At 43.6% G+C, this 27,329-nt stretch overlaps 1 protein-coding gene across 2 annotated transcripts in view; it reads right to left on the reverse strand.

Annotated features, from left to right (window-relative positions):
• Positions 1–2,047: 2,047 nt before the first annotated feature.
• Positions 2,048–27,329, reverse strand: part of LOC147709510 (uncharacterized) — a 124,634-nt gene continuing 99,352 nt past the window's right edge. For both annotated transcript variants that reach the window (XM_086925504.1, XM_086925505.1), the window contains exons 6-8: positions 5,902–5,982; positions 5,607–5,819; positions 2,048–2,404 (exon numbers count right to left, since the gene is read on the reverse strand). In XM_086925504.1, the coding sequence (XP_086781630.1) occupies positions 2,285–2,404; positions 5,607–5,819; positions 5,902–5,982 (414 nt within the window). In that variant the 3' untranslated portion in view covers positions 2,048–2,284. The remainder of the gene's footprint in view (positions 2,405–5,606; positions 5,820–5,901; positions 5,983–27,329) is intronic.

The following is a 27,329-nucleotide window of genomic DNA, read 5'->3' on the forward strand; positions in this document are numbered from 1 at the left end:
ATTTAGGTTTGCCACAGCGGCTGCTGGACAAACTACAGGGAGTCATGAATGATGCAGCTAGGTTGATATTTAAAAAACCCAGAAATGCCCATGCCTCTCCCCTGATGCAGGAGTTGCACTGGCTGCCAATTCGCCAGAGAATTATCTTCAAAGGAATGTGCATTGCTCACAAGGCTTTGTATGGCAAAGCACCAAAATACCTGAAATCCCGACTATCCCCTTACATACCGGGTAGGACTTTGCGTTCGTCGGACGCCACTCTTCTGTCTCAGTCCCGCTTCAAATTGACCACGGTGGGGGGCCGTGCTTTTTCCAACACGATCCCAGCTTTATGGAACAAATTGGATCCAGAGCTCAGGAAGGAAAGTAACTTACTTTCCTTCAGAAAAAAACGAAAAACTGTACTGTTTAAACAAGCATGGAGCAGACCTTAGGTGCACAGCTGGTTTCAAGTGAATACAACATCTATCACGTAAATCTGGTCAGACAGCGCTTAGAGACCCCTGTGGTTATAACGCGCCATATAAATTAAATAAATAAATAAATAAAATAAATTTGTTAAGTTTGGGCAATGTCAAGAGGGAGACAGCATTTTTTTGTCCAACCCTTTTAGCAGTTTCCAAAGTGTTCACATGTGGATTACTTTCTAAGGGGACAAAGAAGACATTATATCCTATGCTTTTCTAAATAGCTGTCAATTCCTCCAACTTCATTCTCGGTTTCAGGTGGCCAGCTCTCTGTTTCTCATTGCCTACTATTAATATTTTTCTGCCCCAGCCACCATACGTAGAATTCTACATGCTTTAAAATACAAAGATAACATCTATCCCTCTTGAGGTGGTTCAGAGTATGAGGAGATGAACTATTGTGCATTTGTTTGTTAATCTATGAATGGAATATTGTAATGCCACAACATTTCATTGACATGTTCTTTATGTCTGATGCTTTCATTGCAGCCAGAAATATTCCTTGAGATTTGAACGTACATTTCATGGTCAACAGGAACAGAACTCTATTGTGCTGGCCATTATGGTCGAAGGGTTTCCTGAACGAGAATGAAGGGCTGGTAACGTGTCAGTAATATGGTGAATGTAAATATATGAAGACTCAAATATGTAACAAAAACATACAAAATGATTAGTGAACACAAAAAAGAAGGTGTATGCTGTGGACTTCAGATAGCCGTACAAAAGGGGGTGGTGATGGACGGAGCATCTGAATCAATCAAACACTCACACCCAGTCAAAAGATCTGGGTTTAATCCATCACCGTTCTTTAGCCCACTCTGCCACCCCAGTTCAGACATGGCTATATGGAAATCAGTCTGACCCTGTGCCTCATGGGAACAGTCCAGCCCGAACTGCCAAGCCATGTTTTCCCTGGACCGGAAACAAGCTTCTGAGGACCGGTTTCTGGCATTCCAGCCGTCTTCAGCCCGGCTATCTTGAATCCAGTGGCAAAGTGAGCAAGGGACTCACGTCTGAGCATACCCTGCCACACTTATGGCGGCCAAAAGTGGTACAAAAGGGGGTGGGGATGGACGGAGCATCTGAGTCAATCAAACACTCACACCCAGTCAAAAGATCTAGGTTTAATCCATCACCGTTCTTTAGCCCACTCTGCCACCCCAGTTCAGACATGGCTTTTGTATCGCTTTGTTCGCCCTAAGTGTGGCAGGGTATGCTCAGACGTGAGTCCCTTGCTCACTTGGCCACTGGATTCAAGATAGCCTGGCTGATGAGGATTATGAATCCGAAACCGGTCCCAGGATGCTTGTTTCCGGTCCAGGGAAGACATGGCTTGGCAGTTCGGGCTGGACTGTTCCCATGAGGCACAGGGTCAGACTGATTTGCATATGGCCATGTCTGAACTGGGGTGGCTGAGTGAGCTAAAGAATGGTGATGGATTAAACCCAGATCAGTTGACTGGGGGTGAGTGTGTGATTTGCTCAAACGCTCCGTCCATCATCCCCTTTTGTATCGCAGTGGACTTCAGATAATCACACTTCATTCAGATAATCACACTTCATTCAGATAATCACACTTCATTCTTTAGCTTTCATTTATTGAAACCCATTTTTATTTTCATATTGAAAAAAATAGCCGGTGCAAATCTACTACTGAACTGTGGCACTTTAATAATATTGTTTGGAAGAACAAATCTTACAAGCCCCTGGCTCCATTTAGGTCAACCAATCTTAAACGTTTTTACTGGCTTACAAGGCTATCATTAGACACATTAATGACTGGGGAGCTTGTTTCACCGTGCTTGAAGTCCTGGCACATCAGCAAAGCTCAGCAATATGAAGATTTCCTCCAACTCCAGCCACTGCTACAACCTGACCATCGCGTGTCACATCCAAGGTCTGAACAGTTTTGTTGAATAAGGATACATCACCAAGAACCTGTGATTAGTAGGAAAACAATACATTCATTGTTCTTTAAATAAAATGGCACTTTGTTCCATAAGTAATGTTATGTCGTTTCATGCTAGTGATTTACTAAGTCACAAACAAAATCATTTTCCCCAGACAACGTAGTCACACCTAAATCTCAGCAACTTAATTAGAAATTCTATTGAAACAGGTGAACATGAATTGCTGGATAGCAACATACAATAAAGAACTCCAGGTGGACATCTTGCACACTAACAGTTTACACACAAAAGCTACAGGAGCAACTGTAGACCAATTTCACTTAAGAAATACAACCGAACACCCAAGGGCAAAGCAAATATTAAGTGGTTGTCATTACTGTGAGGAATCTCAGTCGACAGCCCCACCAGCTGGTCAGAATCTGAAGCATCAGCTGGAAAAGATAGCAAAAACAAGAACAAACACAGACCCCTACCCTAAATGATGTAATATGCCGATCTTATGTAAATAACACCTATGTGGAATGAAGGAGCTCACATGCTGTCTAGTACTCTACTTGAGAGCAATTGCAAAAACCTGAAAGCACAGTAACAAGGAGTCGATCTTGAGATAACATGCAACAAAGTTTGTAGCATTCACTAATTTCTACACTACACTGGTATGTGGTGTTTAAGAATTTCATTGTGAAGTTTCCAAAGTTCATAGAAATACCATCAGAAAGATAATCAATGTCTTTCATTTATTTACTAAGATAGTACACTTCGTTACTTTCTCCAAACGTTCACACGCTATGACATCACAGACGTATTTATTTGCAAAGTTGAGTTTCCATAACACATTACTCTCGTTATCACCGACAATTTGAAAGGCAAACAACCAGCCATTCAATATTTTGATTGACTGCCTAATTGTTTGATGTCTCAGTTAAAAGAAAAAGGGAACACACTCTGCACTGCAGAGTACAAAGCATTTCTGCTTATATTTGTCTATCCTCGAATGCTCCAGGCCATCTGGATTATTCTACTTCTGACACAAACCTGCCACAGCCTCAACAAGAAGCAGTGGTTCTTTTAGAGGTGGTGAAGCTGGCAGAAAAGAGGTGTGCTGCCTCCAAGAAAACCTTTGGATTTGCTATGTTGGACTATGCCTGCTTGATGAACATTCACCTGTTCTTTTGCTCTTCCCTGCTGAAGACACTATCCTTTGAAAGTTATGGTCACATCCTTTAATCTGCCTTCAGGTTTCCATGGATGGCAGTCTTGGATATGAATGTTCTTAATTGTTGATAACTGCCCATTTTGTGGCTGGTTGTAGTGGTTGGCTGGTTTGGTGGAGTATGATTGAGCTGATTGGTAAAACCAAGTCACCTCTTCTGCTGATCTCCGAGTGTTTATTCTCTCGTATTGGCATAACTTGGATACTTTAACTTTTATGGGAAAGGTTTTTATAGGTTCTGTAGAGGAAGGTGGTGAATCCAGAGAACAACTTCAGGACAGGCGGCCAGGGCATCGGACTCCAGAACCCGGGGGCTCATGGCTCGATCCCTGGCGCCGGTGGCAGATCAGTCCAGCACCATGTGACCCAGGGCAAAAGCTCGCTTAATCTTCCCTAGGGCCCCCAGCGCCTCGACACCCTCGGGTAATTGTTCGTGCATTACAAACACTGGGCATACTGGACATTGTAACAGTACTGCAGAAAGAGACAATAAAGGGAGCTTGAGGAGAAACACCGGCAGAAGAGTGGTTCCTCCAGGCCATTATTTCAGACATACAGTGGTGTTTAAATTTGGGGGACATGCATTACACCACTCATCAACAGAGGATTCTATTGCTATGAATGATGTATTTGTTGAGAGCTGAATTTGCCATATGCATTGTTTCCATTAATATCATGAACCCTTCCCTTCTCCCTCCCTGGCTTTTAGATGTGCAGTCTCCTTTGGGAATCATCACTTTGGACCAGCTTAAAGGAACTTCCTACAAATGTGTTACTTGCTATCTCCAGTACCAGGGACCTAAAAAGTGTTTATCAACCTTCTTGCTGCTGCGGCACGTGCTCATGCTTGCAATGGGAGTCCTTGTCCATCACATCACTTGTAAAACAAGTGGCAGCATGATTGGGAAAGGAGGGTAGTGAAGTTGTCTAACATGCACTTCTCTCGTTGGTTTCTTAGGCTCTGGACTTTTTCCTTATGCCCTTTAGTCACAAGTCTAGACTTTTATCTGGAGCTGTTAAATGGTTGTTATTCTGGGTTTGTGTAAACTATTAACAAAACGGGTACAGTTTGCAGCATTACCAAATAAGAGATAGCTATTAGGAGAGGTAATTTGTGTAACCTGATCGTTCATTAGCAGAGGGATGATTTGTCCCCATATAGCATAGGCCACTTGATGGGGAAAACATGGTAGAGTAGGCTTCTCCAATGAGTAGCTCATGTGATACTAGAGCCTCGCCGGCTACCTGTTTATGTGCAGCGCAGCCTATTACGCTAGAAGCTTTGCTTAGCTGAAGTAATATATGGAAACCAAAATTGAGAATGTATATTCGAGATGTAAATGTGTGTATTTCCAGAACTCATAAGATGATGTTTGAAGAACAATGGCTCACTTTTCAAAACACATTTAAAGCGGATATTTGAGGGATGTAGCTTGTGGTATTGGGCATACTTATTACTAATATCAAAACCTTGGTACCACGGGCATGACTGTTCTGTATTACCTATATACGAGCATTCGAAACTCACTAAATAAATATTTTAACATTACTGCTGGCAAACCTGCCTGCTAACTGAACTTATCACATCTAGTAATTAAGCAAAGGATGGCTACCAATGTAATCTTGTCTGATGTGGTCACTATTGGAACACTAATAATGTTAGTAGCTCAGGTGATTTTCATTAAACATAAGGAGCTCTTTTTGTAGAAAAGGTTAAAGACCCCCAGTTAATTGGAATTTTGAAACATTATGATGAGAGAGGACAAATGTGCACTTTATAAAAAATCTTCTCCATTTTCTTTTGAGACACGCCTACCTGGTTATTCCACGTTGGATTTAGTGATTTGCCTGAAATTATGTTTTGATGCATTTGACATCTATATATAAACCACAAGCAGTCACAAAATAATGGTATAGGGAGCACAGGGCAGATTTTTGCCCTAACTGAATAAGTCTTCCAAGAGTACTTAAAACCATATATTACACACTTATTTTTCACAAAAGCACGGAAATGTACCTCATCAGTTTTATAATCCACAGCGCTGGCACCATAAGTGCCACTTCCTCCTGCGATGACTACATTTTTCTCACAGAATTTTGCTGCATAAAGAAACTCCCCCTGTAACAAATTTGCTGGAAAAGGGATATCTTTCAGATGCTTTGAACACCGTATGTCCCACAATTGCAAAGCATTACGTGCGACCCATGAAGCGGTCAAGACCATATTTTCCTGCAATTAAGAGAGTGAATTCAGTTGAACAGTTTACAAGATACATACAATTTAAATGTTAATTATTTTAAAAGAGTATTACCTTAATATCAATGCCTGGTCCACAGATATGAGGTCCATTTATCACTCTTCGGGCTTCCTTGGCCACTCGCTTGTCCCAAACCTGAAACCAGAGAACCCCAATGTGGTATGAAAACAATCATACAGTTATATGTGGAGTTTCACTTATGTTTCACCTACCCCTTAACACACTGCCATCCCACCTCTGTTTCAGATAACAGTACCTGCTGTGGGGAAAACATTTTCCCATCATGGATTGCAAATGAGGAGGAAGGCCACATATTTATCACCTTAGTGAAAGGGTTTCATTATCTGAGTGATTCTTATAATTAACCATTGCTCCAGCTGGGACACCAGTAGGTAATCCTGCCCCATTTTCCAGGGATAAAACCTTCAAGCCATTTAATGGGGAAAGCATAGTTTAGAGAATTTAGGTGTTGTAATTTGGCAGCGATTAGGTTAGCATTAGCAGAAGCCATCCTGTATTTTGAGACTATCTTGTCCGTTTTGTGAAATCCATTTTGTATTTGTCAGCCATTTTGTTTGCCATGTGCTACCATGTGCTCGCCATGTGCTCTGTCCTACCTTTCTGTTAACTGATCTTGAAATCTGCATAGAGACTAGATATATTTAGCATCTTCCACTTTCGCACATGCTCAGTTGATCTTGCAGCTGTCCTTGCAGCGGCCACTAGAATGGAACTGTAAGGATGGGTTTGCCCAAAACAGCCACTGTTAGCTCCTCCCACTTGTTGACTGTGCATTTTCTGTATGACCATATATGTACCTAAAACCAGTATTTTGTACTTGTACTGCCTTCATTTGAGCCCCTGTGTGGGTATAAAAGGACCAAGCTCCTTCCGTTCAGTGTGCTACTTCATACATTACCGAAGGGTGCTGTGTGAATGTAGTTCCACTTCATGAGGTTTAATAAATCTTGTATTTTCTATTCCAGTTTCTGTGCCAACTTCTATTCTATGGTCTGAGGACTCTGTGCAGAGAAGGGAGAACCCCAAGCACTGGTAGGCCTTGCTTAGGCCCATCACCACAAATTGGCGCTTCCAACGCGGGGCTCATCAGTGACTCGGATGCCCGAATGACTGGTCGAAACGAAGGATTGGAATCTCGCTTTGGACGCGATCGCTGACTGAGGAGACCAGAGTCTTGGCAACCACAGCGTTTTTCCTTTCTTTCTGATCTGACCATCCAGGTGGTGCCGGTCCTCAACTGAGATCTCTTCTGTTGATTCGCCGTGCAGTGACCATTTGGTCAATTTGAGAACTTGGCAGTTGGAACCTGGACACCATTTGATTGGTAAGAGTCGTTCTGCGGCACTTGCTGTTGGTTTTTGATGCCTTGGATTGGTAAGGTAGTTTAGTAACACTTACTGTGGCTTTTGATTTGAAGGATTGGCCAATATTTGTATTTGTTTGTAAGGTATATATAAATTGCAATTTATATAGGCAGGTAATGAGGAGATTTTTCTCTATTTGAATTTGTTTGAACGGCGCAACGTACGAAGAGTGCCTTAAGTGCTACTTTGATTATAATACTGCATATTTTGCACTATTTTTGCCATGCCTGTTTCTAGCACACTTCATAGGATGTGTTGCTTTTGTTAGAGGTATCAGTTTGAGACTCGATGGAGCACAACCGCCCCCACCCCCCCGGAAGGGACGCCTAATAGGGATATGTATATTAAGTATGGTATTTCTTCTATAATGTACAGCACGTTATGGAATAAATACACTCGTAAGGATCCTGAGTAGCGTTGGCCTATGCATGGGTCATTTGATTTGCGAAAGATTCAGTATGTGGAACAATGTATGTTTAAGCGAAAGACTAGGCAAGAGATGTTTGACTGTGTGCGAATGTGGGAGAAAGAAGTGTGTAAACGAATGAAGCGTGAGCAAGCCTTGATTGTAAAAAAAAGAGCAAAAGAACATTTATGCGAAAGCATTAGAGTTAAAAACCAAGGAAACAAAAGAACTAAAAGAGAGAGAGGATAGGGAGCGCCATTTACATGTAACTAACCAATACACTGTTAGGCAAGCCCTGTATCCTATCCTTAATAAACCGCAAGATGAATTCTTGTTATTAGATCGTTCTCCACCTCCGTATATTTTCCCTTCCGCTCCTCATACGTCCAGTGAGGAATCTTCTACAGATCAAAATAAAGCGCGAGAAACTCGTTCTATGTTGCCTACTGCGCGTTCTGCTGAGCCTAGATTTGCTGCTCGCAAAGCCGCCCTTAATACTGCTTCTGCCTCTGAACTTTTAGATGACATGAAGAATTGGCAGGAAAGGGAGCAAGTATATTTTACAGAGGTGTTTGCCGCAGAGTTGAACGGTTTAGGAAACATTCTGAGGAATTGGAGCCTGTTGATATAGCAAATGATTGTAAGCAGATGCGTGATGGTCTTTTTCTCTTTTCTCAGGTGGCTGACTATCAGGCGTTTGGTTAAATTACGTGTTGAGGCAGTCCGTTTGCGAGAGGAGAAAAAGACAGCAGACGCAGCTGCAAAACATCTCAGACCAGCATGGCACAAGCTTCTATCATCGGAACAGATAAGACCATAATAGTTCATGCAAAACCTATGCGGAAAGCCGCGCCTTAGTATGTTCCTCCTAGAGGCGAGGGAACAGCTGATGATAAAAGTTCTGCTGATTCGAAGTGTTACTTTTTTTATAATTGGGTCTATACTCCTTGGAATAGAGCGGATGTTATGGCCCTTAAAAATGCATTGCCTGATCCGTGCAAAAATCCAACAGCTTTTTTTGAGGAAGTTGAGGGTGCTATTAGCTCTTGTACCATGACTTTGCCTGATATTGATTTGTTTTTCGGATTGATATTGCCGCCTGACATGTGGAGAACTGTGCGTAAAGTTGATGACGTGCGTGATGTAGAGCGGGAGCCAGCACAGAAACCGTGTAAATTGATTTTAGATCTCCCTACATCTATATTAGTTAAGCTAAAGATGATTATTCCCCTAAACAGATAGATTAGACTGTATTAGTGTTGTGTAAGCAAAAAGAAGATGAATCGGTTTCAGATTTTTTTACACGCTTTGAGGAGGCATTCCACGATTTTAGTGGCCAGTCATTGATAAATGACACAGGTATGCACCTGCTTGTCGATAAATATGTTGCAAACCTTTTGCCAGGAATAGCTAGTTGCCTAAAGGCCAGTGAGAGTTAATGGACTACCTCTTCTCCGGTTTCTCTTTTGACTATGGCTCAGTAATATGAACGCCAGGAATTAGAAGCGAAGGGTAAGGAGGATAAAAAGACTAGTTGAAAACAAAGGTTATGTTGGCTCAGGCTTATGGTCCGCCTTCCTGAGGTAATCATAGAGGTGGACGTGAACTTATGGTTCGAACTTTCCTTCCTATACTCGTTCAAATTTGTCTGTTGACCAGTGTGCGTACTGCAAGAAATGTGGACATTGGATTTCTGATTGTCCAGTGCTGCGTGCTCAGCAGTGTCCACGTGGTCTGGGACAAATGAGAAATCGTTCAGGATATCTAGGGTCTAGAGGAAGCACCAATGATCGTGCTAGGTTTGATGCTAATACACGTGGGCAGGATAGGTTTAACACTGTTGACAGAAGGAACCAGTATCAAATGTTCGACTATGTGCCGGATGATTTTCAAGATTCTGCTTATGCATAGGATTGCCTAGGATGGGGTAAGGAATCAGTTGAATTTCCAGTAGAACAGAGGGTCCCTGTGTTACAGCACATGTTTTGGGTTCTACTGATCAGTTTCTGGTTGATACAGGAGCTACTCGTAGAGCCTTATCTAAACAATTGGTTCCAAGGGCTCCCCTGTCCGGCTCAACCATTACATCAAAAGGGTTAGATGGAACACCTTCCCTTAGCCCACTGTCACAACCACTTGCATTCCATGTTGATAAGTTTACTGCTCCATGTCCATTTTTGCTCTCTCCAACACACCAGACAATATTGTGGGTCTTGATATGCTCAAATATTTCAGGGCTACGATACGATGTTCTCCTGAAGGAGTGCGTGTTATTTTGAATGACAACTACCCCATGACAGAGATCTTGTTTGGTTAAAGAAGATACTGCATTAGCTTCACTCCCTAGTGCCTTGTGGGCTACTTCAGACACTGATGTAGGACAAATGGTTATTCCACCAGTGCATATTAGTGTCAAGGAGGGCACTTCATTGCCGCGCTTGCCTCAATATAACATTTCTCAGGAAGGCGAAGAAGCACTCATTCGTTCGCATTGTCCATGATTTGATTAAAGTGGGGGTTGTGGAGGAAGTCCCTTCAATGTTTGTAACAGTCCTATTCTGCCCATTTTGAAAAAGGATACTGATACTAGGATTTGCGAGAAGTTAATAAGATTGTAGTACCACAATACCCAGTGGTTTCTGACATAACAACACTACTTACTTTGGTTCCCTCGACAGCGACTACATTTAGCGTGATTGATTTGTAGAATGCTTTCTTCTCGATCCCTATTCATCCTCAAAGCAGATATTTGTTTGGTTTTACTTTAAATAATCAATCATCCAGATTTTGTAGAATTCCTCAAGGGTACACTGAGAGTCCTAGTATCTATAGCCAAGCACTGAAAAGACAACTTGATTCTTTCGTCTTACCTAAAGGGGTGGCTCTCATTCAATATGTCGATGACATCTTGTTGGCAGCCGATACGCCTGAACTGTGTGAAGAGTGTACTTTGTCTTTGCTTTCTTTTCTTTCTACACACCATCATAAAGTGTCACAAAAGAAATTGCAATATTGTAGACCGAAGGCAACCTACTTATGTCACCCTCTGTCTAAGGAGGGCCGTGCACTTACACCAGATCGCATTCAAGCAATTTTAGACACACCAGTACCTTCCACTCAGAAAGATGTCCGTGCATTCATTGGTCTGACCTCATTTTGTAGGCAATGGATATTAGGGTTTTCTCACATTGTCAAACCCTTGCTAGCACTTTTGACGAAAGACACTCCAGTGCCCCACCCATGGACAGATGAATGTGAGAATGCCTTTCGACAGTTACGTCAAGCTCTTTGTTCTGCATCAGTGTTAGGCACTCCAGATTACACAAAGCCTTATACACTCTATGTACATGAAAATTATGGATGTGCATTGTCAGTTCTAGTACAAACACACAGTGACAAGCAGCATCCCTGTGCATATTTTTCAGCTGTCCTTGATCCTGTTGCTCGTGCATTGCCTGGGTGTTTTCGTTCAGTTACAGCAACAGCTGTGTCCATACGTCAGAGTGAAGGGATAGTTTTGTCACACAAACTGTTGGTGCTAATACCCCATGCAGTAGATGCCCTTTTGAATCAGACTAAGACACAACACTTAACTAGTGCTCGCCTGACAGGATATGAATTGACACAGTTAGCACCTCATATTACCTTGAAGAGATGCGCGACACTGAGCCCAGCCACTTTGTTGCCATATCCTGCGACTCAGTCTCAGTCAAAGGAGCCTTACGATTGTATATTCCTTACTGAGGAACAGACAAAGGGTTGCATCAATTTGCAAGCTACGCCCCTTCCAGATGTAGATGCGGAACTGTGGGTTGATGGGTCCTGCTTGAAATTACGACACTTCAGACAGTAGTGGAAACAGCTCGCATACCTCAGAAGTCGGTTCAAGCAGCTGAGCTAATAGATTTGACACGAGCGTGTGAGCTTAGCACTTGCTTGTGTGTGAACATCTATATAGATAGCCCCTATGCTTTTGGAGTGGCCCATGATTTTGGCCTGCTTTGGAAGGAAAGAGGCTTTCTTACACTTAACGAGATGCAGAGAATGCATAGAGAATTAGTGCATAACCTTTTGACTGCACTGACCTATCCGAAGAAGATAGTGATAGTGAAGTGTAGCGCACACAAGAAAGTGACTGACAAGATAGGACAAGGTAATGCTTTTGCTGATCGCGTAGCTCGTGAGACTGCAATGCAACAAAGCACTACTTCCATGTACATAGTGATGTCTCAAGCTGAGCGATGGCATGATGCTACACAGGAAGTGTTAGATGTACAGAGATCTGCTTCTGTAGCAGAACTTGAGCAATGGGCTATAGAAGGAATATTGGACGATGAGGTTTGTTGGCGCAACAAAGACATGGATAAATGGAAATTGCCTGCAGCCTATTTACAACCTATAGCTCAAATGGCACATGGGCTGGCACATGTTGGAGCTCTAGCGATAACAACATTGTTTATGCAAGTTTGGGAGCATCCTGAAATTGCCAGCACAGCTAAAAGAGTAGTACAGTCTTGTTTGATCTGTTGGCAGTATAAACCTGAAAAAGGAACACAAACTCCTACAGGAGGGTTTGCTACACCCACTGCACCTTTTGAAGTTTTGCAGATGGATTACATCCAACTTCAACGCAGCAATAATATGATATTCGTCCTAGTGGTGGAAAGTGCCTTCAGTAAATGGATAGAGGCATACCCTACAAAGGATAATACTGCTCTCACCACAGCGAAGGTGCTTCTAAAGGAGTTTTCCCCTAGATATGGTGTTTGTAAACTTTTGTGGAGTGACAACAGACCTCATTTTATTGGGCAAGTTGTTGAGCATGTCCTGAAAGGATTAAGGATCAAGCTGAAATTCCATGCAGTCTTCCACCCACAATCATCAGGATTAGTAGAGAGGTACAACGCTACTTTGAAATTGAAGTTGGCGAAAATACTGGCTTCCAAGTCTTTGAAGTGGCCAGATGCCCTACCCTTGGCATTGTTGTCCATAAGATCGGTGCCACATTCATGATCTGGCCTTACCCCATATGAAGTGGTCTTTGGGAGACCAATGAACATTTGGGGAGTTCCTAAGCCACGCCCCATACATGATGGTCCAAGTGTTCTGATGAATGATTATTTGGCACAGTTAATCGACAGTTTGATCTCTATTCATCAACCGGTTCGAGAAGCTCTTCCTGACAGATCTACAGTTGAGGCCCATGAAATCCGTCCTGGCGACCACGTGATGGTCAAGTACTTCGACAGATTGAACAGCTTGGAACCGAGGTGGCGATGACCAGAGCAAGTGCTCCTTGCGACAAGGACTGCAGTTCGAGTGACGAATCGAAAGAATTGGGTCCATAGTACTCACTGCAAGAGATTGCTACCTACCTTGGTGGAACCTGCTGTGTTGACCGACTATCGAGAGATTCTGGAGACGGAGAAAGGTCAAGCTATCTCAACTGACGAATCTGCAGAAGTCTTCCCGGACCACACGAACTCTGGAGAATCCAGATATCAGCTGAGACCAAGGAAAGAATCTGCTTTGCCGAAAAAGACTGGTTGAGCTACCGCCCTGGGTTAGTGAAACGGAACGCCGATGTGACAAGGGGGGGGATCAGTCCTGCGTAGTGTAGTGACAACCGTCTTGGCCCATGGTGAAGAAATCAACGGCTGCCCAGGGATAAGAGCTCCAACGATTGTTTTAAATCGACAAAGTGATCATGGCTACAGAAAGATCAGTTGTTGCCAGGATCTGTAGTAAAAGGATCATTTGTGTGATAAGGTTTGTTGTTGCTCTGGTGTTTATGGCAATAATCACCTGGTTTGTTGAGAAAGTGGCTCCTGCTCGACAACTTTTTGTTGCCACTACTCCAGTACCAGTGGAACACCACTACTTTACACTTCCCTACCATGAGCAGAAGCATCGACAATCCTACCTCAATAATACCTTCATCCAGATGTTGCATCATACACATAATGCCACGAATACCACCAACTGTTGGGTATGTCGGATGATTCCTGCCCACCAGAAGAAGGGAGGAACACCTTTCATTCCTCTTCCCTTCTCTCACAATAGTTCTTGTCAAGCTTGGTAAGCGCTTTTGTTTGCAAACCGGAAATCCTTCAGTAGGTGGGATTAACTTTCAATTCAATAAAGTATGCTACCAAGATAAAGAAGGGTAGCCACAAGCTAAAGGGTCTAAATGGGAATGGGAAGAGTATCAACCTGACAATATTTCGACACCGTATGTCTTCACGAATATGAGAGCTATTCAGACCAATGGACTATTTGTGATTTCTGTTACTAGAGCTAAAGCAGATGTGTGTATTAGTAGTGTTGGAAGAATTCCAGTAGGAAGGAGTGAGTGTACAGTGGTACTTAAGCATGGGCGAATTTTGCGAATCTCGCGTTCGCGAATTTTGCGGATTTGCGAACTCGCAATTCGCAAAATCCGCGAATTCTCGCGAATTTGTGGATTTTTTTTTGTGTTCGCGCGGGTTTCTGCCAGTTTGCGAGGGTTTTGTACAATTTTGCAAACGCGAACTTACCTGTCGGGTCGCAAGTTTTGCGAACTTGTTGTTTCTACGTGTCCAGCCTGTTTGGGACACTCTTCTTCATCACTGCCACTCTCTGTCACCACTGCCACTCTCTGACTACTCATGCCACCCTCTGGCCCACCCATGCCACCCTCTGTTTCATCACAGCACCCTCTGGTTGTCCAGTCAGTGTACATTATTGTGGCAAAGCAAAGCACACCTTCCCTGCCTCAAGTGACCTGAATTAATTTGGGGCTGATTAATGTGTCACAGAATATTTTTTTAGCTGGCACCTGCTTCCTTAGTGCTTCCTGATTAGTGATCTTTTGCACTTGCTAAGTGCTTTCATTGTTGCAAAATTAGTTACAACACCTGCCCTGCCCCAACTGACAATAATGAATTAGGGGCTGATTAATGGATTTGAACTTCCAGCCTGGCTCCTGCTTGTCTCCCTTAGCTGTAATTCAGGACCTTTGTGGCATATGTGTAACTATTCTGAGGTTCAGATCAGGGTCACATAATAGTTGCAAGTAGGCAACTGAACTCTGGAGGGGCCCCTCAGGAAGCACTACAGGAAATGGCTACTAATGATGAGCCTGAACTTTTGAACCTGGTAAGTAGTTTCAGTTTTGCTAAGATCGTATTTCTGCAATTTAGCGCTTATTCGTGGGGCGCGAAGTTGTACTGGGAAGCCGCGAACTCACGCGAACAGTGCGAGCAAAATCCGCTGCTCGCGGATTTGCGGATTTTGCGGGAGATTCGCGAATCTCGCGGATTGCGAATTTACCAAAAATCCGCAAAATCCGCGAGCGAAACGGATTTTCCGCCCATGCTTAGTGGTACTGACTATTGAAGGTGCCAATAATAGCAGTTTTACAGCCTTGCATTATACTTACTTTGTGTGTGGCAATAAGGGATATTATCAACGTCCTGTTCGGTGGTCAAGGATTTGCTATGTATCCTTTCTATTGCCCCCTGTGTTTCTGGCACCTGCATCTTATCACAGAGACTATAAACGTTATAATGATATCTCTAAGAACCAAAATAAGAGAACAATAAGTATGGACGAAGTCGATCAAACTGACACTGCTCTACAACAATACGTCAATTTTAACTTAGGATTGTTCTTCTTTGTGGGTGCTGTGTACAGCAGAAAGATAAGGCGATTGACTCGTGTTGTGGAAGTTGTTACCAATCAGACAGCAATGGCACTTGAGAACATTACAGAGGAACTGCAAATTGCAAGGATTGTAGCACTCCAAAACAGAATGGTGCTTGATGTGATTTTGGCTGATCGATGTGGTGCATGCCGCATCATTGGCAGCAGCTGTTGTGTCTTCATTTCGGATCACTCACCTTCAGTATACGACGCAATATCAAAACTGCATAAGATTGCTGCAGAGATTCACCCAGAGACTGGTACAAGGACTTTTTTGACCCGGTTCTGAACACTATTTGCTACTTTGGGGCTGGAAACTACTGACTATTTTATGTATACTGTTGGCGATATTATTTACATGCTGTACTTGTATACAATGTGGTCCTATGCTTTGCTCCTTGTGCATCACTGCTTGCACACCTGCCAAGAAAAATATTGCAGAAATGAAAGCACAACAAATGCTAAATAAAGAGATCATTAAGATTATGAGCATCAATGTACAGGATGCATATCTAAATTACACCAGACAAACGAATGTCTAGAGCTAATGCTAAAAGGGGCATCTGTTGTAATTTGGCAGCGATTAGGTGAGCATTAGCAGAAGCCATCCTGTATTTAGAGACTATCTTGTCTGTTTTGTGGAATCCATTTTGTATTTCTGTCAGCCATTTTGTTTGCCGTGTGCTACCATGTGCTCTGTCCTACCTTTCTGTTAACTGCTCTTGAAATCTGCCTAGAGACGAGATATATTTAGCATCTTCCACCTTCGCACATGCTCAGTTGATCTTGCAGCGGTCTTTGCAACTGCCACTAGAATGTAACTGTCAGGATGTGTTTCCCAAAAACAGCTACTGTTAGCTCCACCCACTTGTTGACTGTGCATTTTCTGTATGACCATATATGTACCTAAAACCAGCATTTTTTACTTGTACCGCCTTCATTTGAGCCCCTGTGTGGGTATAAAAGGACCAAGCTCCTTCAATTCCGTGTGCTACTTCATACATTAACGAAGGGTGCTGTGTGAATGTAGTTCCACCTCATGAGGTTTAATAAATCTTGTATTTTCTATTCCAGTTTCTGTGCCAACTTCTATTCTATGGTCTGAGGACTCTGTGCAGAGAAGGGTGAAACCCAAGCACTGGTAGGCCTTGCTGAGGCCCAGCACCAATTAGGGGCCATTTAAGGGTTAATTGAAGTATGGATGAGGCAGCATTATCACGTAGGATAACAAAAGTGCTACATCTAAATTGAGAGAATAATTCTGCACAGTAAAATTGACATCTGTCCGTTCTATAATGTGAATAATAGTCAACAGTCTATTTCGGTATAAGCCCATACCATAATGATGGGTTCATGTGCAAAAATTGTAGCTGTAGTACAATGGTTATTCCCCCTTCTATTGGTGCCTATAAGGAATCAACTTTTCATCCGCCAATAATACATCATGTTTATATTATAGATCCCCTGGTATTGATAATGAACAAGTTAATTACCTATGGTAACGCTCATTCTGGTACAGACTAGATATAGCCACAGATTCCTCACCTTTGGAATATCTCCCAGACGTCAGACTGGATCTGGAAATGTCGCACTGCTGCCCTTCCACTCTGGCAGTGACATCCTAAGCCTATAGAGGCATTTTTCGACGTCAGTTGCTTTTTAGGCTGTCCCCACCCCCAACAGCACAGCTGCAATAGCAAATTAACTTTGACTAGCCTCCTGATTCCTAAACTTAGAATCTTAATAAAGGATGGAGTTCAATTTACCGAATGGGGAGGATCGGTGAGGAATCTGCAGTTAGACAGCCTCTCAATCAGAAAGAGCATTACTTAAGGTAAGTAACTTGATCTTCTGATAAAGAGTTCTAACCGCAGATTCCTCACCTTTGAAATAGATAACCAAAGCAGTACCTGTTTGGAAGTGGGCCTGATAGATGTCTAGGGATGAACTCTGCCTACCAGTGCAGTGATAGCAGGATGTCCCAGGTCAAATGAGCATGCAGCCCTTCCAGAAGCTGCTTTTTGGCCTTTGCATAACAGATCGTAATACAGAGCATGATCCAGCGGGAGATGGTCCTCTTCTGCAAATCCCAGCCTTGTTTTGTTCCTGCAAACCCAACAAAGAGTGGATCGTCCACCTGATAATTCTCTGGTATGATCAATGTTCAGTGCTCATTTCTGCTCCAAGCAATGGAGTCTCTCCTTCTCGTTATAGGGGTGAGGCAGACCAAAGAACGCCAGTAATGTGATATTATGACCTATGTGGACCGGCATCACAACTTTTGGCAAGAGGGATGCTCGCGGCTGCAGAACAAGTTTGTCTGGGAAGCAGGTGGTGTATAGGTGGTTGCAACAGAGAGCTTAATGCGGACATACATCTTGTACTGATGGTATGGTGACAAGGAATATGGTCTTGAGAGTGAGTAGCCACAAAGGACATCTGTGAAGCAGGTCAAAGGGAGTAAACAACAAATATGTGAATGACAATGAGCATGGGAGGAAACTTATGTAGTAGGCTTTAAAATAAACACCTCACAACCAGCGATTTAAATAATGAGGGCTGATCTGTCAATGCAAAAATCCTGAAAGAGCCAAAAGATATCCTATTAATATGCCCAGAGCAAATCATTGCCGGGCAAGAGACTAAACAAACAACAAAGTATCAGAAAGCTTTGACTGGAGTAGGTCAATCTGCTGTGTGCAGCACCAAGCCACAAGTTTGTCCCAATGACAGGCATATTATGTCTTTGTTGAGGGATGCATGGCTACCAAGATGACATAACCCACCTCCGGACGTAGGTCGAAAGTCTCAGCTGTTGCAGCTTAAGCTCCAAGCATGAAAGCAGATATTGTGAAGGCCTGGGAGCAGGACCCTACCCCGTTGCTGAGGCAGCCTGATTGGAGGACAGATGTTCATTCCCAGGAGCTCTGGATACCAACCTCTCTGTGTGCAATGCAGGGCGACTAGAATGCCTTGGGCCTGGTCAGTCTTGATCTTTTTCAGAACTCAGGAAAGGAGGGGATTTGGTAGAAAGGTATACAATAGTCCAGATCACATCTCCTAGCGACACACCTCTTAGAAACTAACACGCATCACTACTGGCATTTTGAGTTCTTTGCAGTGGCTAATATATCGGGCCATGGATCTCCTCATTCGCAGGAGAGACTGACACTCGTGGTCTGCTAGGTGTGGATTGCAGAGTTCATACACACTGGTATCTAAAGCTCCTGCCAGGTGGTCCAAAACTAGAAAAAATACTTCATGGGCCATTACCAGAGGAGTATTGTCTCCTGGCACAGGGTCAATGACTCCACTCTGCTCTGATTGTTGCAATACTATATGGCTGTGGTGCGGTCCATAGGCACCTGAACCAAACTTTCCTGAAGAAAGGCTTTTAACACCAAGTGGGTGGCCGGAAGCTCCAGAAGGCTTATATGGAGCTGGGCTTCATTGGAGACCATTAGGTCTCTGATCTCAACATCTCCCTGGTGGCCAACCCAAACCAGAAGTGCTGCATTAGTCCCCACCGACAGCTCTATTCGGGGGAAGGGAGAGGGGTCTGCCCCTGACCCAAATGCGGTCCAGAAACCACCACTGCAGATCTATTACAGTCTCATCTAAAACCTGAACATGGTGGGAGAGGTCACTTGGAGGTTGGCCGCACTGAGATTTCAGATGCCACTGCATAGCCCACATACGCCATCTGTCGTGCTTGACCAGGAGGATGCAAAACACCATCAGTCCCAGCAGCCTTAGAGTCAACCGTACTGAAATCCAGGACACAGGCTGAAATATTGAGCTCATAGCCTCAATGTCCTGGAATTGCTATTCTGGGGGAAAGGCACAAAGCACTCAGAAGGTGTCTGATGAAGGGGCGACTTCTGCGAAGGAGTTGATAGTGCACCCCAAGAGGTGACTGTAGGCTCGCCTTATTTTGGAGGTGTGGACTACTGCCAGGGATGGGTCCGCCTTCAACAGCCAGTCACTGAGGTAGGGTAAGACTGGGACCCTTGACCCCCGAAGATGTGCTGCTACTACCACCCTCACTTTTGTAAATATACAAGCGGCATTGGTGAGAGAGGAACACAGTGAGCATAAAATGCTCCAGCCCAGGTCCTGTTCAGGTAGTGTATATTAAAATACGCATACTGCAAATCCATCGCTACCATCCAGGACTGAGGGGAGGCAAGACCTGGGTGAGTGAGCATTTTTAATTAGTCCTTCCGGAGGCAGGTGTTGAAAAGGTGCAGGTCTTAAATAGGGCGAAGATCTCCATCCTTCTTTGGACCAATAAAGTAGCAGGAATAACAGCAACCTACTTTTTGCCCATGCAACCTCTTGATAGCCCCTTTGGTCAAAAGGGGTGGCACTTCCTGCTGTAAGACAGGCAGTCAATCTGGAGACAGTGGAAGGTGCGGTGATAAAGGCAAAGGCGCATACCTTCCAGACCATATGTGGGACTTATCTGTCTGATGTTATGCCAACCTGGCAAAAAATCATTTGATCCTGCCTCCAACCAGGTGTGCATAGCTTTACTAGGGGTGTGCTAAAGGGGCTTGGTGGGTGAGGCTGCATTAGGGGCCATGGACAAGACTGGTGCACTCTCAATAACTGTGGAGTAGGTGTTTGCACAGCCGCAATACAGCTGATCTCCTTTCTGAGTTCCAAGTGGCAGACAGTTTAGGGTATCTCTGCCGAAAATGCAAAAGGAACACTGGAGTTGAGGTGGCTGGTGAAGTGGGAAAGATATGCCCAGGGAGCGAGCTGTGGCCCTGCTCTTTTTGAAGCACTCCGAAACGGCAAGTCCCATTTTAGGGCACGTCCAGAGGGGTAGACTGTCATAGCCTGAAAAAACAGTTGATCACAGCCATGGGTGGCAACGAATGGCGACACCAGAGCAAAGGGTCACCCACTAGAATGATATAGACCATAATGAATTCTGAACTCGGTCACATCATCACCATCCTGTACAGCTTGGGTCACAACACATCTGAGGTCTTCTGGGTGGGCTTGAGCCCCCAAATCCCAAAGAGTGGCCCAGCAGGCAACTGGCATTGACAGACCAGAGGGCCAAGCTGGTGGAAGAAAATAACCTGTTCTCAAAGGTATTCTCTCTTTTGGACTCCCTATCAGGGGGGAGTGATTGAAAAAGGATTTGTGTTTGTCCGACTTGGTAGATGCTTGCACAAGTAAGCTATTAAAAGAGGAGTGCTGAGACAAAAATGTGTGGTTGCCGGGGGCTGGTTGATGGGAGTCTTGCAATGTGATGATTCACTGGAGGCCCAAAGCAAGGTTTGGCCCAGGCCCAAGTAGAGTGAATGTCTTCCTAAATGATAGCAGGGGATCAGTAGTGGCTTGCCCCACTTGGAGAACTTAAGTCATAACATGGGTTTTGGCCTCCAATGTGGGACTTTTAGCCGCCCTCCGCATGACCACCGTAAATGAAGCACTCTCTCAGAAGCAGGACCTCGGGGTGTCAAGGCCACTTGCCTCCTGGAGCTCGTCATGCCAATTTTTTTTATGTTAGGGTTGGCCAGTATTGGAATCCGTGCCAGAAAAGGAATGCAGTGCATGGGATTTTCTCTGCAGAGGTGTAAGTTGTGGTTCGATGGAAATAGAGTGTGGCCTCGGTCGTATTGGCGTGGACTTGGAGTCGGACGGCACGATGGGTGTAAGAAGCTGGCTCTTTATATAGTGGATCAAAACAAGGTACACTGTGTAACGAGTCCAGGAAAACCCCAATTGGATTACAGAAGCACAACTAATATCCGAATTGCTCTCTTTTGTGGTAGTGTGGGTGAGCAGTTTGGCTTTTCAGAGGGTAGTGCTAAGCATTTGTTGTACTCACAGAGCCAATAAATGAGACACACAATCAATCTGAGACCAATTTAGAAAAAAAGTCATCTTTTTATATACATTTTGATATAAAGAACTTCAATAGCAAGTAAGTACTTTTTAATATATTGAATTTTCCTCACAAACCTCCGAGAGGCCGACATTGCTGATATTGGCACCACTTTCGCTTTGTTTTCTGAAATACCAATAAAAAAAGAATTGAAACGAAAATATTGAATTTTGCAGGTAAATAAAACAGTTACTTAAATGCTCCTTTATGCACAATGCTTTCCAATGAGAGAAAAGGCATAGATCGCATGCAGGTATTTAAAGTCCGTTTTGTAGAGGGCCAAGGTCCAAAGCACTACCAGCAGTTACTCCGGGTGTCCAGATGCGGAGTTGATGGTCGAGCTGGTAGCTGCATGCACTACGCAGGTAAGGAGAAGGAGGGCCACCTAGAAACAGGCTGCAAAAAGGGACTTTGGTGTTGTAGCCATTTTAGGACCCTAGTGTAATTTTCCTGATTCATGCCCTTATATAGGTATAAATCACTATGTCCATATATAGGCATATAAATCATAACCATATTTAGACATCGCTCATGCAGTCCAAATACAGCATGGCTACTTCCACTAGTTCCGAAAATCCACAACGATTTCTTGGAAAACTCGGCTTCAGCAGCTAGGGACTTCCCCTTGCTTGAATATTGATTTATCCAAGAACTCATGGAGTTTTCAAAGAACTGAGACTCTTTGATGACGTTATTATGACCACCTTTACGTCAATCCCAGCACCTTCAAGGTATAAATATGCCCACACTTGCCTTAGCAAACACACGATGGTTTGGAGCAGGTCGACTATCTACTTACCCGATGCATCCTGCTACAGCAAGTGCCGAAGGAAGCTGACCCTCCAGCAGACGCACTGAGAGAGACGCTGTCTTTTCTCTGGCCGAGAAATCCAGCTCCAGTGTTTCCAAGCTACCCTTGCAGGTTGTTGGGAAAGCGAGACCCGAGACAGATACCAGACCTCCTTCATTCTAAACCAAGGTATGGAGCTGAAAAAGACCCTAAGAGAAATCAGGGATAGATTCTTGGCAAAGAATACTAAATTTATGCTACACCTCACTTACTTCTTCCCTCGTACTAGACTTAGGTTAGATACATAGGGGTAGGCGTATTTTAGAACCACCAGTTGAGTACTTTTTAGCCTTTGTTATTTTATGTATGTATTTATCTATGGTATAGAAACCATACCATGCTTTTACAGTATTATTTTACAATTCTCTTCTTTCTGTATGCATTATACTTTACAGCCAGTATTGCGATTGTAGCAGTTCATTTCTTCTGCATGAGAAAGAAGACTGTTCAAAAAATACTTTTATTGAAAACGCCCGTCTCTCTATTTCTCTGCACCTCTGATGAACCGAAGCATGCACGAATGACTGAGTAAAATATCTATCTATTGTTTCCACGACTCTGAAGATCAGTTTTATCTTGGGAAACAAAGTTGTCATGTTTATGCGGTTGTCAGAAACTAAATCTCTTCTTGTGAATTCGAGAAAGTTTCTAGTGACCTCTGAGCTAGCTGGCACTCACAATTAAGTTTAATATAGTCGATAGAGACCTAGTAGACATAAGTACTACGTCCCATCTATAGTATATATTATTCCAATGCGCAGAGCCTATTGGGAATATAGGAACTACACTACATTGGGACACGTCCAGGAGCTTGCAATAGGAGGGGCACAGGTCACCACGGTCCGGGGGACATAGAAGCATATGTGATTCATTGGTACCCAGGTTCCAAGCAGAAAGGTTGGCTTGGCTCTGTGCATGCTAAAGCCTTGCGGTCATCGGTCTTTTCGGTTCAGGGTGCAAAATCAAGACAGCTGGGACACTGAAAAGTGGGTCTCTGTGGGGCAGACGTCCTGTTGGAGTCCTGATTGGACTCTCATGGTCTTGGTTTGCTGCAAGGGGTCCAGTATCTCTGGTACCCTCAAATGCATGGGAGATCACGTAGTTACTATGCCACTGTTCGCGGTGATAAGAATATACTAAATGAACGCTTCAGTGGAACTACTATTGGGAAGACCTTTCAATTCCGTGACTTGAGGATTACTTACATTATTGATTTGAAGCCCTGAAGAAGTCTCCTAGTGAGACGAAACGCGTTGGCTATGTCTTTGATGATTTTAATTCTGGAAGAAGTTTCTGTCTTATGAACAATAAAGAGAAAAAGTCTTGAAACAAGAAAACACACCGACTCATTTTGGATTTCTTCCTACCTTATGTGCCTATTGTCAACAGATAAAAAATGTAATATTGAATGTGATACTTGAAGGATATCTTTAACTGTTTTTGGAGTGCTGAAACCACTTTTTGTTGTTTCGACCTCAGGATTGGCTCTTGTTACATCTGAATCGGGAACAGAACCAAGATTGACCTTTAGACTCAGAACATCTAGACAAGCAAACGTCTGGTGCTTGGCAACTTGGAGTTTTACACAAGGCTATGTACGGCCTTAGGTTAATTGATGCGCAGTCAATGCAGGCCCTAGAATCATGGCTCGACCCCAGGCACAACAGGCAAACCAGCTGAGGATCTGTCACCGACATTTGTTTGCAAGAGTTCTTACAAGGTTTAAACCCGGTGATCTTAAGAGCAGAGTTTTCCCTTCCACACTGCACACATTTTGAGGGATCGGAGATCTCAAAAAGGCAAGAGATAGCTCCAGATCTGCTTCTGGCGGTGCGAAAAGAACAGACATGGGCTCCACATATAATTTCCAGAGCAAAACAGCATCCGTGCGAAGCAGCATAGTCCCACCTACTGGCTGCAGAGCACTGTTAAATAGCTTAGGGATCTAGTCTGATTCCGTGAGGTATTCAAAAGGTGAGGAATCTGTGGTTAGAAGTCTCTATCAGAAACCATTTGCAGTATTTTTTCCAGTAGTACTCCCACATACAGTGCTCCTGCAGGAACAAGGATACGTCATCAAGACCTGAATCAATAAAAGAAGTAAGAACTGCAACCCAGTTTTTTGGTCTGGCAAATGAGAGGGTGTGAAATCAATATTATTTTGGTAATCTACTATGTGAATAGCGTAGGCATTTTAAAGATAACATTCTCCTACTTCAATGACCTAGGACATTCCTATTTACACAGTAAATGCGACATTCAGAAAAAAAGTAAAGCTAGAATGAACAGCACTGGACAGACAGAGATGAGAATGAAAAATCCATTAAGATCTTTTGGCTAAATTGGACATTGCCTTGAAAAAAAGACCATGAATATAGTGCTTATGTAATCCACAATGGGTGGTTGTCGTGGTTGCCCATGACATATTTCGGACAACAACCATGGATACAACACTGTCTCACATGGAACGGTATTGAACATTTGAAGCAGGATTATCCCATGCAGAGTATAATAATGGAAGATACCCATGTGGAAAAAGTGTTTTTGGGTGTGGGCTAACCAGCAATTTTACTGGAATTGGTGACAAATTAATTATTATGGAAATACAAAGAACTTGTTCTGGTCCTATAATATATGAGTGAATGTCTTACATCACGTTGTGCAAAGCCCACTCAGCCAATGTGAATTGATGGCCCAGAGGAAAAAGATGAAATTGAGTCAATGGATCTTTGTCATCTTTGAATGACAACAAACCACCATGGCAGTCAATCCCTTTCTTCAAACACCATACTACAAATATTTTAATTTACAACAGTTAATGCGCCTTTCACATTGGAAATGCTGATTGCAACCTTCTCTCTCGCTGAAGCTTGAGGACCCAAACCTCATTCCTATCTTTTCATTTAGCACACACCAGAAAGCTAACTGCCAGCCCTACCCAACCATAACCCGTACTCTAACCTCCTCTTTTTAAAGTTCCTGAATTATATGCGTCCTGTCTCCCCAAACCTAACTGCAACACTTATTCAAACCCGACACATAATACTGTACTGAATCAGAATTATAATCCTAATCATAATTTGTTGCATTTTGACCACAATGTAAAATAATTAAAAATAGATAGTGGCAATGACGTTGTTACTATCTTTTTAATGGCTTTTCAGTGTGGGGTTCTCCATAACTATTTACTGTAATGAGTTTATTGTGATGAAATACAGGCACAGTCCACATCTTGAAAGCAAATAGTAAGTGTGATCAGAGCACCATCTTTTCCTTTTATCAAAGCCTCAAATAATCGCAATTGTACTCATAGCTGGCTGCCAAACCTAGAACTATCATAAGGGAGGGACAGGGTCAGCAAAAAAGCAGACAGCTTACTGGAGAAGGAGCTGCAGACATCGCAAAACCAGACCCGGATGAGCCAGGGAAGGAGTCCCACAACGACTGAGCATCCAGGGCTATCCTTAGTGTGCATGCACTGCCTGATGGGAGTCACTGGTATCTGTACCGCCCGGCTGCCTCGCAAAGGCACTCGTACACTGCTTAACAGCGGTTTACACCCTACACCACCAAACAAGGCTCTTACTTGCCGAAGAAGAATAGGCTTGTACAGCGGACACAGTCCTTCATGGGTTGGCAACTTAGTTTTGTGGAATGTGCCTCCACCCACCAGCACCGCGTAAATTGCCTAAAAAGTTAACATAGGAGCATTAAAGAAGGTAAACACTCTTTTCTGCCTCTGAATCATCCATGACTCCTGGGAGAACTGGCGAATGTCAAAGCATCTTAAAGCAATCCAAACAAATCATAAATCTCTTAAAAGAATCTTACCTAGAGACATGAGGAACTTGGGGAAATTCTACATCTTTTAATTATTCCTAAGAATATAATTCCAACTGCAAGATATGGTCTCTGAATTGACTGACAGAAGTCGATATCAGTGCCTCAATAATCCAACTTAACCCCAGCTGTCAGGCAGGCTTTGAAGGTGGCTTTGAAACCCACTTCGGCACAGACTTCAGACCATCAAAATGGAAGGCTGATGAGCGGCGACAAGCGTATGATGCAGCTACCTCTTGGAGGTTGGCAAAATAATCCCAAACAAAGTAGCATGAAGATCTGCGTTATCATTTTAAAAGTCTCAACCTGCTCTCATGCAGCATCACACATAAGACAGCTCATTAACGGGAGACAGGCGGATGTGCAGGACCTGGCTCCAAAAAGGAATTAGAGGGCTCCAACCTCTACCTTACTTTTTCCTACCATAGTCAGGGGAACAGTGCTCTTTTTTATGCTTTTTAGGTCTCCTCTCAGACCTGGAGCTCGAACAAGAGCTGGTGCTTGATCTAGAAGGATATTTAGGCATTTCCTCAAAAAAGCCATATAGGATTCGGCCCAACTATCTCTCAAAACCTTGAGATGCATCGGTTGACATCAGTCACATTATGCAGGAGGCGTGAGGGCGAGTAACCAACATATGGCTCCCACAAGTCTTGCATGGTTTGAAACTCGAATATCTAGGGGGTAACAGTGTCAGAAATACTTCTGAGTCCCTTTAGAATTAGAATGAAAAACCTTGGATGAAATCACTGAGCAACTCAACAGCTGATGTCAACAATGACTGTGGCTCCTTATATTCAAGAAGGTCCTCACGTCATTGAAAGCCATAATGCTGAAAACAGCGACGCTGACCTGCACCATGTATCTTAATGATGGAGAGGAGCTGTGCAAACTGGTCTCAATATGCTCCGACACTAAGGAAGGGGCTCAAGTAAGGAACTTGTTAATATCAGTTAGAAATACATAATATTAATTCTACAAAAAGGGCTTCGTTTCAAGATGCTTCATCAGATGCTGTATTTGGTGTCCGGGAGTTCAGGTAGTATTGGAGTGCTACTGTGACCAGCAGGTACGGCCCTCGCCCTTCCGCCCTCTTTGCAATCTGACGAACCTCAACTTTATTCAATACTGCTCCAGTGTCACTGTTGTTACACTAATTAAAGTACAGTGTAGAGCAGACAGCATGGAGGGGGAAAAGGAGGGGAGATGGCGCAAAAGTGACTTCACTTTCGTTGCCGCAGAGGCTGGTAGGATTGGAGAACAAAAGTCCTAACTGGGTCCTAACCGGGTCTGGTGGCTCAGTGGACTAAAGCAGCCACTGCAGGGGCCTGTGTTCGACATCATGGTCACAGGTTCAAATCCCGGCTGTCCACTCAGCCTTTCATCCATCTGAGGTCGCTAAAATGAGTACCA

Source organism: Lissotriton vulgaris, chromosome 6 (assembly GCF_964263255.1).
Source record: "Lissotriton vulgaris chromosome 6, aLisVul1.2, whole genome shotgun sequence".
Lineage (NCBI taxonomy): Eukaryota > Metazoa > Chordata > Amphibia > Caudata > Salamandridae > Lissotriton > Lissotriton vulgaris.